Here is a 16,661-nt window from a genome sequence, read left to right as displayed (position 1 = left end):
CGCTAACCACAGCCAGCAAAGAGGAACAAGCAACTGGGAACAGTAACATCTCAAACTGCAGCAGAAAGATTGGCGAGCTCTCTCCTGTCAGCACTTGGATTCCCTTGGTGTTCATTGAGGAATTAAAAGTTAACTGAGGGTGGTGGCAAAAAATAGGTTTGCCTGCCTAGAAAACGCTAAAGCCAATACTGAAAAGCAGAGGTGGATCTGAAAGCAGTTATCTCTCTTGGAATTTATATGGGGATTAAAACACGTATCATCGTTATAGACAATTTTATAATCACTGCTGGTATTCCACCTCAGGGTACTCTGTGGGGTGAAGAATTAATTTCCTACCTTTTCCTAAGGAATAGAGGCCTGGGAATTGCTGTTGGTCATTAAGGAGAGTTTGTGGCCAAACTAGATGCTTTCTGGACCTCAGAAGTGATTGAACGCTCTGGGATGGGTCAGGGTGTACCACCACACCTCTGGAAATCAAACTGGGTAAACATGCATGCAGAGAAATGCCACAAGGTGTTACATGGCCATTTTGCTTCCACATCAACAAGAAAAGATACTACAAGCCTGTGCAAAGCGTAAGACAAACTGCTGTGCAAAGCAGTGGCTGCAAAATTAAAATATAGGATGCTTTATTACATGCAATGTGGTGCCTCCTTTTTCCCCCCACATCTCTACTTGTTACAGAAAGGAATCTCTTTCTTAATGAAAAAAACACCCAGTCTTGAGTAAGAGGCAATGTAGACATTTTTTTTTTGCAAGGGGTTAGAGTGGCATCTTTGCACAACACTACCCCCCCACCCCAGCAAACCTGCCAGCAGTTGAAAGATATAAATAGGGACATTTAGGAAGAAAAGCATGTTTAAGTTACTTTGAAATGTGCTTGGCTAAAGGAATATTTTGAAGAGAGGGAGTGGAAAAACAAATGGAAAATATTTTCTTTGAAAGGGAAAAAAAAGCAGCAAACTGTCCTTCCTCAATAGAGATACTTGGCTGGTGTTTACTTTACACAGCCCTGGGTCAGACCTTGCAAACAACTACTAAATTAGGTCCAGCTACTTTGATGCTAAAAGCATGGAAGTGCCAATAATTAAGTTGCATCAGATGTAGGAAATGACTGATGTGTCTGCCATGCTCACGATAGCAGAGTTCACTGTGCTGCCATTTGACCGACCCCTTTTTCTTTATGTAAGCAAAAGGAATTTTCTTCTAAGGAAAATCAGCTGGTTTTGCACCTTTGCTTTGTTTTCTGAACTGTTAATCCCCTCAAGGTATAGAAGCTATTTGAAAGAGCAAATCAAAGCTCCCATAATTTAGTGTTATATTATTTGTTGATGTATGGTTTGATTTAGTGGCTACTTATTATATCAGGTTACCATATAATTATCTTAATTATTTGACTCCAGAAGTAAGTAAAGGGATTATGAGAGAGACAGGAAGGCCCAGTAGAAAGAGCATGGCTCAGGGAATCGAGCACATCGTGGTGTGCTCTTGGCTCCATCACTCATTTATTCTGAGCCTGAACTCTCCAGCCTGGACGTGAAATCAAGAGGGATTGCAGGGACAGGACTCAGATGCCAACCCAGGATTCAAAGAGTTGCAGGAGAGCAGTATAAAAAGAACAGAGGAAAGTTCTGAAAGAGAGATGTAAATTTAGCAGAAAAAAAATTAATACAGACCACAGCATGCATTTGCATCAAAGTGTGGAACACCTCTGTGGTCGTGGAGGAGGGTAGTTTTGCCACGAAGGCCTGAAATTAGAGTCTGATCACAGTTCATTTCCAGCCTCTGCTACTGATTTCCCGTGCCAAATCGGGTAGCCCTAAGATCCCTTTCTGCAAAACAAGGATGATAAAAGTCATCCTCCTGTCTTTGGTTTTAGCTATTCAGATTATTGGAGCGCAGCTCCTCGCACAGCCTTCAGCCATGGTTCTCATGACATTGCTGCCATTTGTGGCTTTTAGTCTCCTAGTACTTTGTCTGATAACCATCAACCAAACGCAAAGGTTTGAGTTAGTAGGCACCACTGCAATATAAAAGCAACATTGAAAGGCTGTCAGTGCAGTTTATACTTTCTGTATTGATAATATTTGATGTATACTGACAAAATACTTCATCTATTGACAAGCTGAGTTGCATCTTTTTCTGTAAGAGAAGACGAGCAGACACACTGGTTCTGCTCAGCCTGTGCAAATTACTTTCTCTGGTTTTGCTTTTCTTTCCTGAGCCAAAAAATGGGAAGAATAGAACATATCTATTTCCTTCCTAGAAAAGATCAGTTAATGTGAAATGGTGCATGGTGGCTTAGTGCTGAATAAGTGGGATACCCTAATCCAGCAAGGTATCCTCGTTCTATTGTACGCCTTTTCTGCATACCATCTGGAGTTGTTCTCTGCTTAGTATTTTCAGTATGTACCATATGTTTTTGCATGAAAATTCAATAAAATATGCATTATACATGAAAAGTGCTGTAGTAAATAAAGGAAGGATGGAATCCAGTCCCCTTTGTGAACGGCAGGGGCCCCAAATCTTCATAAAAGGTTTAGTCTAGTCTGACGTCTGTGCTTTTCTCCAATTTACTCTGTGTCAGTCTTCAGGAGATGCTCTAATTTAAAACAAAACTGCTTTCCTGATGAGGTTATTAGATGTACTTTGGCTGCCCTCTGCTGAGAGGACTGAATAAGACAGGGAACATGTCCTTTTTCCAAGGAAGGTAACAGTGGGAGAAATTCTGTTTGTCCATGGGCTGAGTCGTGTCACTGCTGCTGGTGGTTGTCCGCGGTTTGGTGTCTCTCGCTGTCTGTTTGCTGCCTGTCAGAGGGCGAAGTCTTCTGAGCTACAGCCCTGTTTGGGTTTTAGTGCCCAGCACTCGTTGTCAAGGGCCGGGTGGTTTTGTAGACTTATGAAAATGTGGGCTCAGGCATTGCCCGCCAAGCAAAATTAAGCAGCATTACACAAGGGGCGGCCACAGGAGGAAACAGGCTTCTGTCCCCAGGCACTATTGCAATCCTGCCCGGTGCGATTTGAGCTGTACCTCAGCCTCCTCTACTTCGCAGAGGAATTTGCCACTGCGTGCTGTTCCTTATCAGGATGCCGGTTTCTTCCAGTGCCATCACAGCACTAGCACTTTGCTTTATTTCTATAACTGGGAAGGGCAAAGGGTTTGCTCCAACATCAACAAGAACTACTGAAGGAGTTGCTGTTTCTTGTGAACAAAGTGCTCCTGGTCTGCCACACTCTCGTCTTTGGGAAGAAACAAGGGTCCCGTGCAGATTTTAGTGCATGTGTAAAACAATAGCTCTGTTGTAGCTATTAATGTTCTCTGTAATGCCCTGTTTTTAATACTTCCTAGCAAGTTGATTTATTATTATATCTTCAGCTGGGCTGCGCACCAAAGCGTTTTGATGATGAAAGAAATGTTATACACACATTTAATTACTGCCCACATTTTTGTATAATTTTATCATTTACTGTTTTAGATGAGACATCGAGTTCTTCTACAGGAAAAATGCCCAGTAAAAAATAGATGATTTAAAAGCTAATCTGAGATGAGTTTGGCACTTAAATGTGAGGAAATGTAATTGTTCCTTTCTTCCTGCCTTTTCAGATGGTCCCTGATTACCAAAATGTACAAGAACTCCCTTATCTGGACATGGTGATTGCAGAGACATTGCGCATGTACCCACCTGCATTCAGGTATCTTTCCCCGCCCCCCCCCCCCCCCCCTTCTGATTCCACAGGGTAGATCCCTAGCTCTATAAAATGGAAATCTGCTGTTGGAAGACCAGTGTGCCCTTGGTCTCTGTGCCAACATCAATACTGCTTGTGGATTTGAAAGATATAATGTGGCCTATTGAAGGAAAACTGGCCAATACTAGTATTTCTAAAGCAGTTTTTTACAATGGATTGGCCAAGATTGCTTTCTCACCGTTCTTCATATCCCCCAAGGTTAGAGGATGGAGCCATTTTGCAGCAGGCCTTAGAAAGCCAGGTGCTGCTGCTTCAGTATGCCTTGGGCTTCGGGGATACAGAGCAAAGACCTACCCTAGCCTGTTGGTCATTAAGGCCCTGATCTGTGGAAGAGTTGCACATTCAGAAAACTGTATTTTACGTATGTGTTTAACTTGGGCCCCTACTGTTTTGCACTTAGTACTGTGTTATACTAATATAGCTAAGCTAATGGCTACATCCATTAAATTTTGAAAGTTTTGCCCCAATTCACACAAGACTAATGTTACTAAGTTATATTGATGAACTGAAAACAAGGGGGAAAGAAATTAGAAAACTGTTTGATTGTCGAATTTCCAAGTTATCATGAGTTATCACAAATGTTAAGAATGGAACTTTTCAAAGCTGTTAGCCAGTTGCACTGCTTCTCCTGAAGCCGGGGGAAAAATTCAGATGACTGGAAAGGAGCCAAAACTGAGCTTGCTGTGAGAGCCTTTGAAAAGTTTACCCCACGACTGCAAGCACCTTAAAATAAAAAAGCTTAAAATCATGTTCTCTTTTATATGTTCACAAAGATCAGAAGTCAAGATTTTTCCATGGACATCTGCAGGATTGTTCAGAGAGTAAATGTCAAAGATACTTGCTCCTGGATGAGATGACTAGGCTTTACTATGTTATACATGGTATACAAGTGGAAATTGTTTTGCCAGTTAAAGTGTCAGAGATCTTTGAGTTTCACCTGAAACACTGGGAAACAATCAATGGTTGTCAGATGGGAAACAGAATGAGAATGGACCGAAGTTGTTCTGAAGTTTCAGTTGGTGTTGTGGTGTTTATTGATCTGGCTTTTACTCTGATGGATGTGGAATGGATAGGATGGCCCAGTGCCTCAGAAAGATGCTGATTGCCTATGACAAGGATAATGCTGAGTTAGGGTAAAATTCAGTAGCAGCCAAGCTTGTTATAAAATGAGTTGTTGTTTTTTTTTAAAAATGAACTTACTAGCCAGAGAACTTTCTTCTCCAGAACTCGTGTTTCCACTATCACCAAATTCATGTAAGGATGAGAAGGATGGCTTGTCAATGTGTTTTTTAGCATGCCAGTGTTTTGTTCCAGGTTTGGAGCCTCTGTTATTTATTTGTCTATGAGAGAGATGGGTGACAGCGAGGAAAGAATGTGTTGCTGTAATGATACCAGACTGACAGCCCTGAAACTGCAATCTTTGTTCAACCTTTTAGGCACAGCACCAGGAGCAGCAAAGGGAGCTCCTGCACGTTATCTCGCCCCTGTGCTCCCAGCTGGTGTCAGGGAATAGCTCCTAGGCTGAGATAGCAGGGCACTCGCCTGGGTCTGGCCTGGTTTGGGGCCTGTAGTGACCACCCAAGCACTGAAAGATCTAGATCGGGATCTGCCACCACACATGCACACCCACACACCATTTTTTTACAAGGTTTACAGACCCAAGCTTGGCTTTGGCAGGTGGCTTTTTTCAGTCTTCTTGTCACGATGAGGTTCCTAAGGACAGTCCTATTCTGTCACCTGTCACCACAGGGTGGGAGGAAACTGGAGAGTTTTGTTGCTAACGTCATGCCTATCTTTGATGAGTATACGTGAGCTGCAGTTTTCCAAGGCTTGTGAATTGGTTGTATTTTTGTGGCAGCAGCAGAACACTTAGCCCAAACATTAAAACCATCCCTTGCTAAGTTTCAGGTGCTGTCCCAACGTGGGGGAGCTTCTCAAATAAATAAACTCAAAACCTATATTTAATTAATTTTTTTCTGAAGGCAAACCAGCATACTCTTTCTGCCTGTTATTAGAGATGACTGACACATTTCATCTGCAGTTTTCATAAAAAAATGAGTCTAAAACCAACATTAGCAGCAAAATTGCAGTTTAACAGTTAACATTTTGGAAAACCACAAGAAACAATAAACGCTTTACTGTGAAAAGGGCAAAAGTTAACCAGCTGGGTCGGAGCTGTGTCCTTCTAGGTGATGATTGTAACCTGAGAAGACACGAGCATCAGCAATGGTTGCTGTATTTATCTTCTGGGAAAATGTTACTCCTGAAATTGCGGGGTCAGTCCAGCTGAAGAGATTGACTTTTATGGTTCCCTCCTGCTGTGTTTTTACCTTTTTTAATCATCTGGGATACATGACACTTACTGTTGCAGGTTCAGTCGGGAAGCAGCTAAAGACTGTGTAGTGCTGGGACAGCATATTCCAGCTGGGGCTGTCATTGAAACTGCAGTTGGACATCTCCACCACAACCCTGAGTTCTGGCCAGAGCCTGAGAAGTTCATTCCTGAGAGGTAAGTGGAGTTGTGCTTTCCATTCTTAGGTTGAAGTCCTTATTTGGGCCTGTTTTGATCAAAGGCCTGCCTTAAATGACGTTTCACGCATTAGGGTGGGCACAGGACTCCAGCCTGTCCAGTGGAGACACCAGATCCTGCTTCTCCTTCACAGCCACAGTCACCTGCTATTCACCCGAAGCAATATTTCCACCAAGAGGAGCACAGTTTAATTTCGATCATAAAATATGTTATTTCTACCTAATTAGACAAGTGGTGATAGTGGCGCATCCACAGAAGGTGCAAGGTCTGGTCAAGGTTGAAACGTGGCACAAGTTTCAGACCTGTTTCCAAATCAGGTGCTACAAATAGTGTCATCTCTGGATGCAGAAGTTCTGAAGTGAGATAGCATATTCACTGGCGTGGAGCTACCCAGAAAACACATCCAGCTCCTGGCTGGCTTAGAGCAGCCTTTTCACCAGAGATGTTGTAACAGTGTGGGTATACTCTGAGTGGGGAACCTATCCCATCTCCCACTGAAAATTTGCTCTCTGTCCATAAGTTAGGATCCTGGGTTCTTAGCTCTGCTTGGCAAGACATATTTTCACATGGAGCATTTATTCTCTTCAACTGAGGGGGTCACTGTCAAGTTGTGTTTGTGTACCCTGCCCTGTTTTACAGATGCCCAGTTGAGCTTACAGGGAGAGTTTCAGCTGGTGCAGTGCTGTGTGGAAGCACAATTTTGTTTTGTGGGCAGCTATATTTTAAGCTGTTCTGTGGGCAGCTGCATTTTAAGCTACCACTACATTGAAAAGTCTACGAAGAAAAAAAGTGCATGCTCCATGAACAACTGGGTGTGATACAGGCAGTCCAGAACCATCTTTGCCAGCAGGACAACACGTGTATAGTGTAGGTGGGTTTGCCCAATGCTCCTTCTGGAGCAAATCTTGGCATGTGCTCTATCAGGCACCTTAGGCCATGAAGAAGAGCAATGCCAGGGTTACAGAGACACAGAGCTTTTGTTGGGGAGGAATCTTAGCAATAACTGGAAGTCTGGGGTTTTTTTTAGCAACGTTTATCTAGAAATGCTGTCTTGATTGTTTATTCACCACTTTAACAGTAGTATGAAATCACATTACAGGATAGAAGTGGGGGCTGCAGTCCCCTTGACTCATGCGGTGCTGTTTGTAATGCATCTGAGATGAATTCCCTTTTGAAATTTCCCTGAGGAATGAAGCATAATTACTAACACTCTCCCCAGCTTGTATCAGTTGGTAATGTTAGTAAGAATTATAAAATAAGAGCTTAACAAAAAATAAATTAATTCAGCTACAGCCTTTTTCCCCCTAATATTTCATTTTGAAATCTGCCTCAGGAATAATACGAGGGAGACTTTAAATCTACCAGAATGGTATATGGGGGTGAGCAAGGCAAGAATTGCATTAACCTGTTTGCATGGGATATGCAACAGTGCTCAGTACATGAGTTAATGGTCCTTCAAGCTCAAATTACAGGCTTCTATAGTGCTTTCTGCAGTAGTATCCCAATTTTATTTAGGATATATAAGCCCAGGGATGGTGTTAGCTGAAACACACAATATTATTTTTTTCCAAACCTCAAAATAGCCTGTATTACCTCTCATCGCTTTCTACTCTGCATGAGTTCTCTGGGCCTTAGCAGTCTAAAGTTCTTGCAAACTGTATCCAAACAGATATGAGATTTTCAGGGATGACCCTATACGTGAAGGACAGAACCTTTATCCCCATACAGAACTGGAAGAGTAGTTCTGTACTACCAGAACAGCTCCAAATACCTTATGACATGGGAGGGCTATGTAGATTTCCAGGGTAATGCCACCACTGTAAAGGTTTGCTTATTTTAAGGAACCACTCTGATCAGTGACTCAGCACAGGCCAGGATGAGCCTCACCTTGTTCATTATGCATTGGCCCTATTAACCTGTACTGACTCATATGCTGTACTCTTGTCTACATACTCTGTCCAGTGTACATCCATCTTTGTAGATGTTGGCAAAGAGATTTTACTTTTTTTCCTTTGGACTCCTGTTCAAATATGATTTTTTTTTCCTTCCTTGTGAGAAAAAATAAACACAACAACAAAACCAAACCTCATTTCTAATGGGTTGATCAAGTATTTTAAAGCTAGCTAGCTGATGCAGGTCTGCATAGACTGACACATTAATCAGTCTTTCCAATTGGACTGCTCTAAGAACAGAAATGTCTGCAATTTCAGTGTTTCCCAACTGGGAACCTGGTCCCTTTGGGCCAGGAGCAGAAAGAAAGGCTGTACTGAAATTGTAATAGCTGTCTTCCACAGCCTGTCCAATCCCATGAGATTTCATCTCCTCTTGCAAGCTTCAAAGAGAAATTCCTGTTGATCTGCTTCTGCAGTGCACAGCAGGGAAGCGCTGTTGCTAATTCTAGTTAGTTCACATTTCAGCCCATTAGTTTCCACTTAGCTGTAATCTCTCCCTCCTACATGCAAAAGTCTACACAGCTAGCATGTCTGCACCTAAAGTTATCATTCTTCTGAGCATGGTCATTGAATGAAGGCAACTCATTAAACATAGCTTGGAAGTAATACTAATGTCTACCTGTCCTCTCCTGGAATCACCAGCTGACAAAGGCTGATGGCCAAAAGTCAATTATCTGTTCACTTAAGGGCGTCAGCCCCATCAGGACATAATCTGTCAATAGTCCCCTTGACCTGTTCATTAAGACTAATTGAAATAACCACCTTTTGAGATGTAAACGAAAAACATGGAGTCAGGAGCAAAAAGCATTTCTTGAACCGGTTTCGATCTCTGCACCTTCTAGGTTTACAGAGGAGGCCAAGAAGGAACGACATCCCTTTGCATACCTGCCCTTTGGGGCAGGACCCCGTGGCTGCATTGGCATGAAGATGGGTTTGCTGGAGACAAAAATGACTCTGCTGAGGATTTTGCAGAAGTTTCAATTTAAGACCTGCTCAGAGACTGAGGTTTGTGCATGCAGAGACTTGAAGGCCACACTTGCAACTTCAGTGAGTTGACAGTGTGTCCTAGACAGGACCGCTTACTTGTCTTTGTGACTTTCTCTTCATTTGAGAAAATTGCTAGAGCCACTTCCATAATAAGGAGCGATAAGAGGCCTGGACTGCATGTTGTAATCAAAATGTGATTTAACTTTTATGATTTTTCCAACAAAACAAACAGTTACACACCCCTGCCTTAGTGGAGAGCAGTGTAGCAACACCGCAGTCAAAATATCTTGATTTATTCGGGGTGAGAATGGGTGTAAATCTTTCATGGGATCTCAGCATTTTAGTATATGCCTATTGCTATATATATTTCACCTGGCACTTACTCAGCAGCTCTAGAGTTTACAGAGTTAATTTCTTTCTGTTCAGATCTACAATATACCTGGGCAACCACTGCCTCAGCCTCTGGCTGTAAATTCTATTTAATATTATACTACCACAGCTGACTGTAAAACAAGTACTTTACAGCTTCCACAGTAATCCTGGTATGAATTGGTCCCCCAGCAAAAATGTCTGTCTGTATGTGGGGGTGTTATACACACATAAACAAATACATACAACTGTACATAAGATGCTTTTTTTTCTTTCAGATTCCTTTGCAGCTGAAATCAAGAGCCACACTTGGACCAAAAAATGGAGTCTACATTATGCTAGAATCTCGCTAAAAGAAAATGCACATCCTGAAACCTACTGGGATGGGAGCCCTTGTTCAGTGACTCACTGGGTGTAATTATTTTTCAAAACCCCAAAGACAGGTAGGAGCCTAAGTCCCACTGATGGTCTGTAGGTGCTGCCTCACTGCCCTCCTGTGGGAGGTCCTCCAGTCACTTCTTAAAATGAGATGTGGGCTCCACAGTCATTTGGTGGTTTTCAAATTGCTGTGAATAGTATCTGTAAAGAAGCATTCCACTTTCATTTGCTTTTCTACATTACACTTCCTTTCACTCATCTTTGACAATGTTTTTTTCATGCTCAAGTTCAATGAATGGAGCAGGTGTTAAGCATACACTAGATTTACAATAAATTTTAATTACAATTCATTATCTTGCACATTCTTCTCATGCACTTCTAAGTCCCTACTCTTACTCTAGAAAAAGCCCAAGAGGCACCGCAGTTATAGCAGAAGACCTGGGATCCAATACATTGGATTTTATCCTGAACTCTGCTAAAAGTCAAAGCAGAGTCTCCTGCACAATGCTTAGTCTCTCCCTGTGTCTGTAAAGTGGAAGGAGTTGCACCTTCTTCATGCTTTTGAAGTGATTTGAAATACACTTAGATTAACAATTTGCACTTGGTGCATTGCGTCGACATGATTGAAGAGGAATGAAGAGTTCCTCTGTTTACCAGTTAAGTTCCAGTAGCTAAGACCAAAGAAACGAGGTGGCATCTGTTTTGCTGTTTATTGAACTGCTGTTGGAAAGGTGGAGAAAAGAAGATACAAATTTAATGAAAGCAGGAAGACTGGAGGAAATATAAGGGTATTCAGAAGGTGTTGGTACAACATCTACTTTACTGCTTTGAGGCCTCTCCTTCCCAAGCATTGCAGTTGGCACCATCCTTGTCTAGCTCATTGACTCAAGGAAATTAAGAATGCTGCATGCACTAAAGCCAATGGCAAGGGAGTGGGACCCAGCATCATCAGTCCCAACAGCTCTCTTGATTCCTTATGTGACCCCAGAGTAGGTCATGTCCCAAGTGCCTCATTCCACTCAGGAAGGAACTTGTCTGATTGCCAGCTGCAGCAGCACCATGGATCCATTCAAGCTGTATGGCTGTGCACATGCATCTTCACAGCCAAAGCAGCAGTACACTTTCACACTTTGCATTCTCTCCATGCTCTTTCCTGCTCCTCTACAAAGCCCTTCAATCGCCACGCAGCTAGTGGAGCATCACACAGCAGTGATTGATTGACCTGAAAAAAACCCATTTCCTTCAGTGGGCACCACAAACTGGTTGGCTGTACAACAAAACCTCAAGAGGAGATGGTCTCAGTCTCAGGATCCTTTTTTCTTTTCTTTTTTCTTTTCTTTTTTTTTAAGTTTTTATAAATAACAAAAATTCTTATGGCACTATAAGAATAAGGAAGCACCTTTCGGTTCTTTGCAAGTGTTGATCTTCTGCTGGCTGACATACTCTGCTCGAGGTTTCCTTAGGTACAGCATCTCTCTTGGTAGTATGCACAGAGAAGCGTCATGGCAGCAGCAGGAAGAGAGTGATTGCTCAGCTTCACTGCAAGGATTGCTGGAAGGAGCCATCTGCTCACTGATCCCGAGCTGTAGTTTCTCTCCAGCAAGCACCTTTTGCTGCCTTCTTCCCACATGCTGCCTTAACACTAATCAAATTACTGTTTCTTGCTCCTGGAAGATTTTATCTTTCTCTTTCATGGGATTTTTTTTTGTTAAACCAGAACTGTACAGGTAATAGTGGTGAAGTACTGACCTGGCAGTCTTGGAATTGTTCCTATTTCCATGGAGCATCTCTGGCATGCTAATAAAGTGCCCTGTTACAGACAGACTGATTATATGAATTACTGATCGAGTGATTGTTATTTGAAAAGCACTATACTACACATACCGTAATTTCTACACATTATCCATCATTTTTCCCTCATGAAAGTAGTGTGCTCTTAGCTGATTTACTGTACAGCTTATATATAAAACTGGCAGAAAGTTGGATGAGCCTTGCCTAAAAACATCCCACCTACCTGAATGAGCAGGAAACTCATTGCAGTCTGAAGTCAGCTGTCAAAGGCTTGTTTGTCCCTTCAAATTTTTTTTACTGTTTTTCTTCCGTATGTGACTTAGCAGGTCATTGTGTGCTTCATTTTTTGAACAAATACTCCAAGTCTAAATCAAGCTTATGTCTTTCTGTAACACGCTTTTTTATCGACTATTCTACAGCTTATCTGAATGCTGTTTGTATCCTCAATATTTGTCTGAGAGAGTGCCACTAACTTGTAGAGTACTTGAGCAACTCATATTTCTGTGCCTGAACAGAGCACTATCATCTTGAATATCATGGTCACTCCACCGGAAAAAAACAGTACTGCAGTGGCTGCAACTGTGCACCATGTTTTACAGGCTTGGAAACTGCACCAAGAGTCTTTTCCAGCCACTTCTAAGTTGAACACAGACAGTATGTGTGCAAGTAAACTCATCTGAGTCTGAGCTAATGTTCTTTCAACTGTCCTGCAAAGTTTTCTGCTTAAGGAAGTATTATCTATTTTCACCTGTCAGTTTGTAGTGGTATGAAATAGAGGAATTATTTTTGCAGCTGTGGGCCAAGCCAGATTCCTGGAAGGGCATCATCCCTTGTTCTACATGAAGGCCTAGTGAGACAGACAGCTCAAGAAGGAAGACAGAGAAAAGGCTGCCAACTTTCCAGTAGTATAGGAAGAGCCCCAGGCCATTTCTTCCTTTTAAACAACAGCTGCTGATACAGTCACCAGACACTGCAGTCTTCCATTTTACCAGGGTATTTAATGATGCTGGCCCCTCTCCTTGGCTGTGTGGGCTCAGCAACATACCTAAAGAAAGAGCTGTGTGGAGGGACTGGCGCTGCTCTGGCCCCCTGGAAGCACAAGTTTTTGCAAAAAAAGGGAGACGAGACTGACGGCAGCTCTGCAAACCAGAAACTGGTAATAGCCAGTTAATCACAGTGTGTTTGTGCACCCATATAACATGGTCCCAAACTGATCCTGAGCAGAGTTGGCTTTAGCATTCATTAAAAAACAAAAACTACCAAAAAAAAAGTTATGTTTATAGTTGCAACATCAAAATGTAACTTTATAGCCCCAAGTTATGGTGACTGTTACCATTTGTGGTACAGCATGCTTCAATCAACAGCAGTTGATCCTAGGGAGGAACAAGGAAGCTGGTTTAAAATAATTTCTCTCCTCAGAAACAGTAAGTAAGTGTGTTGTCTTGCATTGCTGAGCTGTGGGTTTGTTTAAAATTGGGCATGTCTGTTTTACAAAAGGGTCTTAGTCATTCTCTGACAGCTGATATGAAGCAAAGGCTGCTTGGTAAAGGAAAGCTTCTATTAAAAACATCTTCTGGGACTTTGCGATGATTATGGAAAGCTGTCAGTATAAAGTGGTATTTTTAATGAGAGTGGTGAGATAGAAAACCTTTACAGTTCTGTACTTTATAAATAGCATTCCTGGAAAAACGGAGCTGGGTGTTAAAAATTATTATGCTTGATTGATTGTAAATTTGAACTATCTGTTCTTACCTGGCATTAAACTGCAGAATTTTCTCTTTGTGTGATACTTTCTGAAATGACCACCTTCTCATTTCCCTTTGTTAAATGATGTTTCCATCTTGGACACAGCTTCACCTAATATCAAACTTTTCTGTGCATTTACAGTAGTAAATATGCTAAAAGAATTTAAAGCTGATTTACAAACTGTTTATTTCATTCCTTGGTTCACACTGGCCCTGGTCTCTTTCTTCTGACTGTGAAAAGTCTGATGAGTCGCTGAGATGTTTGCTCCCTGCGCTGCTGGGTGCTATGGCTACTTTCAAGGAGGGAGCAGGATTCCCTCAATTGCTAGGATTTTTGCAAGTAGAGACGAAGCCATGACCAGAAGTGCAAGGAAGGTATTCAGGCCTGTGAAGCCTATCCCCTGGTAAAACAGGTAAGCACCAGTAACCCATGCCATATAAAACACCCATACTCCTGGTTTTTGTGCTGGAAGAAGTATTCCAAGTAAAGCAGCATTTCTACAACTCCCACTTGCCCTTTGGCTCAAAGGCAGCTCTGAGCAACAGTTTCTAAGCAGCGAAGTACAAGTCTTCTCTAAGCCAGGCAGCACTGAGCACACTACTGTAGCTGGTACATGTCATCCACCTAAGTTCCTCTTATCCACCACCCCTACTTCGCCAGGCTGCAGGTGTCCAAACGGGATAGTGTACTGCCACTCCTTTGCTGCCGCCACTTACAGACAGGATTTTGACACCTGCATCTTATAAAACCTAGGCAGAATATCACGAGAAACCTGATTACAGGTAAAACTCATTCAGTGGTGTGGTGAGTTGACCTTGGCTGGCTGCCAGACCCCTACCCAGCACGGCGGGTCAGGGGTTCATAAACTACTGTGCTCCATACCGCACTACTGGCATAGCAAAGTTGTTTGGCTTCTGCTGGCTTGCCATCTGTCTTGCCAGGACAGACCTGTTATCAAAAAAGGAAACAACCTTCACAGCTTATCTTTCTCCTCACATGGTGTAGGAGTGAGTGAGAGATAATGACACTCTTCCTGCTCAGTTTCTTGTCTGAAGTAGCCAAGAGAAATCCTCCTCACTCAGAAAAGAGGTTCAATATCAATTCTTGTCTAAAGTTTAGATTTAATGCAAACGACTTTTTAATCTTTTCATTTCCAAATGCAATCCAAACAGCCATGGAGGGACTCCACTGCTTAAAAGCAGCATCTTTAAGAAAGTTGCCAAGAACTCAGAAACGTAGCGAAACGTGGTGCTTTTTGTACTGAGAGAGAGAAAACCATTACAAGGAATTTAGTGGTTTGAATACCTGTTTATTTACTACACACAAGAAAGTTACCACTGCAGCTTCAAAAGTGGAAAACATGATAACTTTTCTTTTTTTGTGTGTTAATGGAGAAATAACAGATGACAAAGTAACACAACCAGCCATTTTACTCCACTTACTTTACTTACACACATGCACGGCACACTTACACATCCCCTCCAAGAATTAAGTTAAAGATTTTAAAAATATTACTAGCCATCAAAAATGTTATTCAAAATATCTCAACTTTTTGCATGAAAAAATATTTGTTTCAATTTTCTGGCAAAAGATTAACATGACTTTAGCTACTCCAGTTCTTGGCTGAAATGCTGGTTATGTTCAGAGGAAGAAGGGAATACTACCAGTAGTCTCATTTGCCATGAACGTGTAGATGAACATGTTTTTTGGTTTGGCAGAAAAAATCTTATTCTGCACAGGTATGAAAACTTTCATACATAACGTTACCCTCCTCAATGAATGTAGTATTTACTGACAAGCTTATTTGCTGACATGAGATTTATCATGTAGGTTCTATTACAAATCTTTCAAAAGAAAAAATACAGTCAACTTGCTTTTCCACATTGTGTATTTTACTGGGTTTAAACATGAATAGGAGCATTTTCCTTTAGATATCATGCTGCGAGTTTAACAGTTCATATAAAAAGGAGTTCTGCACAGCCTTACTCCAGCTAATCATGGCTAAGCTCCTGGTTCACAGTCCTGAAGTAATAGAGAGTTACCCAGTGTACACCTGTCAATCATCATCCAGACGAATTAAAAAGAAGTGCTTCTAGAATACAGGTAGAGATGAGCTTTTTTTTGGTCCTATACAAAGTATATCTTAAGGCTTTTGCAGTACACTATGGCTAACAAGTACTCATTTAGGAGCATTAAAGCTGTGATAAAGTATCTGTCTGTGCATCAGCAAATACTTGACACGTTTAAGATTTTTGATTATCTCCATATATGTATGCTGACTGTTCAACACTAATAACATCTTTTGCTGTTATCATGGTTTAACCCCAGCCAGCAACTAAGCACCACACAGCCACTCGCTCACTCTCCCCCGGTGGGATGGGGCAGAGAATCAGAAGAGTAAAAGTGAGAAAACTCATGGGTTGATATAAAGACAGTTTAATAGGTAAAGCAAAAGCCATGCATACAAGCAAAGCAAAACAACAAATTCATTCACTGCTTCCCATCGGCAGGCAGGTGTTCAGCCATCTCCAGGAAAGCAGGGCTCCATCACACATAACAGTTACTTGGGAAGACAAAACGCCATCACTCCAACCGTCCCCTCCTTCCTTCTTCCCCCAGCTTTATATGCTGAGCATGACATCATATGGTATGGGACATCCCTTTGGTCAGGTGGGGTCAGCTGTCCCAGCTGTGTCCCCTCCCAACTTCTTGTGCACCCCCAGCCCACTCGCTGGTGGGGTGGTGTGAGAAGCAGAAAAGGCCTTGACTCTGTGTAAGCACTGCTCAGCAATAACTAAAACATCCCTGTGTTATCAACACTGTTTTCAGCACAAATCCGAAACATAGCTAGCTCATACAAGCGACTATGAAGAAAATAATTAACTCTGTCCCAGCCAAAACCAGCACAGCTGGGAACAGCTGAATATTCAACTTAATCTTCACATTTTTAAAGGTTTCAGCTCTGTGGCTGAAGACCACTCCCCAGGTAAGCGCGTTTTTCCTGCAAGAAAGTCCAAAGACTCCTTGATTACACAGGTAACCAGTGTTATCTCCTGCAACCAAAGGGGTAGTACACCTAATGAGAGACAGTCACTCACTGTCCTTCCCAACACCTGTAAGAGAACCATAAAGTTGCTCCACAGAAACAAGGTATTGCTAAT

At 42.1% G+C, this 16,661-nt stretch overlaps 1 protein-coding gene across 11 annotated transcripts in view; it reads left to right on the top strand.

The window, feature by feature from the left end:
- Positions 1-10,313, top strand: part of TBXAS1 (thromboxane A synthase 1) — a 232,432-nt gene extending 222,119 nt beyond the window's left edge. For 9 of the 11 annotated variants that reach the window (XM_087768217.1, XM_087768219.1, XM_087768218.1 and 6 more), the window contains 4 exons: positions 3,605-3,693; positions 6,119-6,256; positions 9,072-9,276; positions 9,864-10,313. In XM_087768217.1, coding sequence (XP_087624343.1) covers positions 3,605-3,693; positions 6,119-6,256; positions 9,072-9,276; positions 9,864-9,938 — 507 coding nt within the window. In that variant the 3' untranslated portion in view covers positions 9,939-10,313. The remainder of the gene's footprint in view (positions 1-3,604; positions 3,694-6,118; positions 6,257-9,071; positions 9,277-9,863) is intronic. The other 2 variants (XM_009465851.2, XM_087768220.1) reach the window with 1 other exon arrangement.
- The last annotated feature ends 6,348 nt before the right edge of the window (positions 10,314-16,661 follow it).

This window comes from Nipponia nippon, unplaced genomic scaffold (assembly GCF_047370975.1).
Source record: "Nipponia nippon isolate SJK-2023a ecotype South Korea unplaced genomic scaffold, ASM4737097v1 scaffold_3, whole genome shotgun sequence".
NCBI classification, from domain to species: Eukaryota; Metazoa; Chordata; class Aves; order Pelecaniformes; family Threskiornithidae; genus Nipponia; species Nipponia nippon.
The sequence above is the reverse complement of the archived record's forward strand: the minus strand, read 5'-3'. Positions and strand labels throughout refer to the sequence as shown.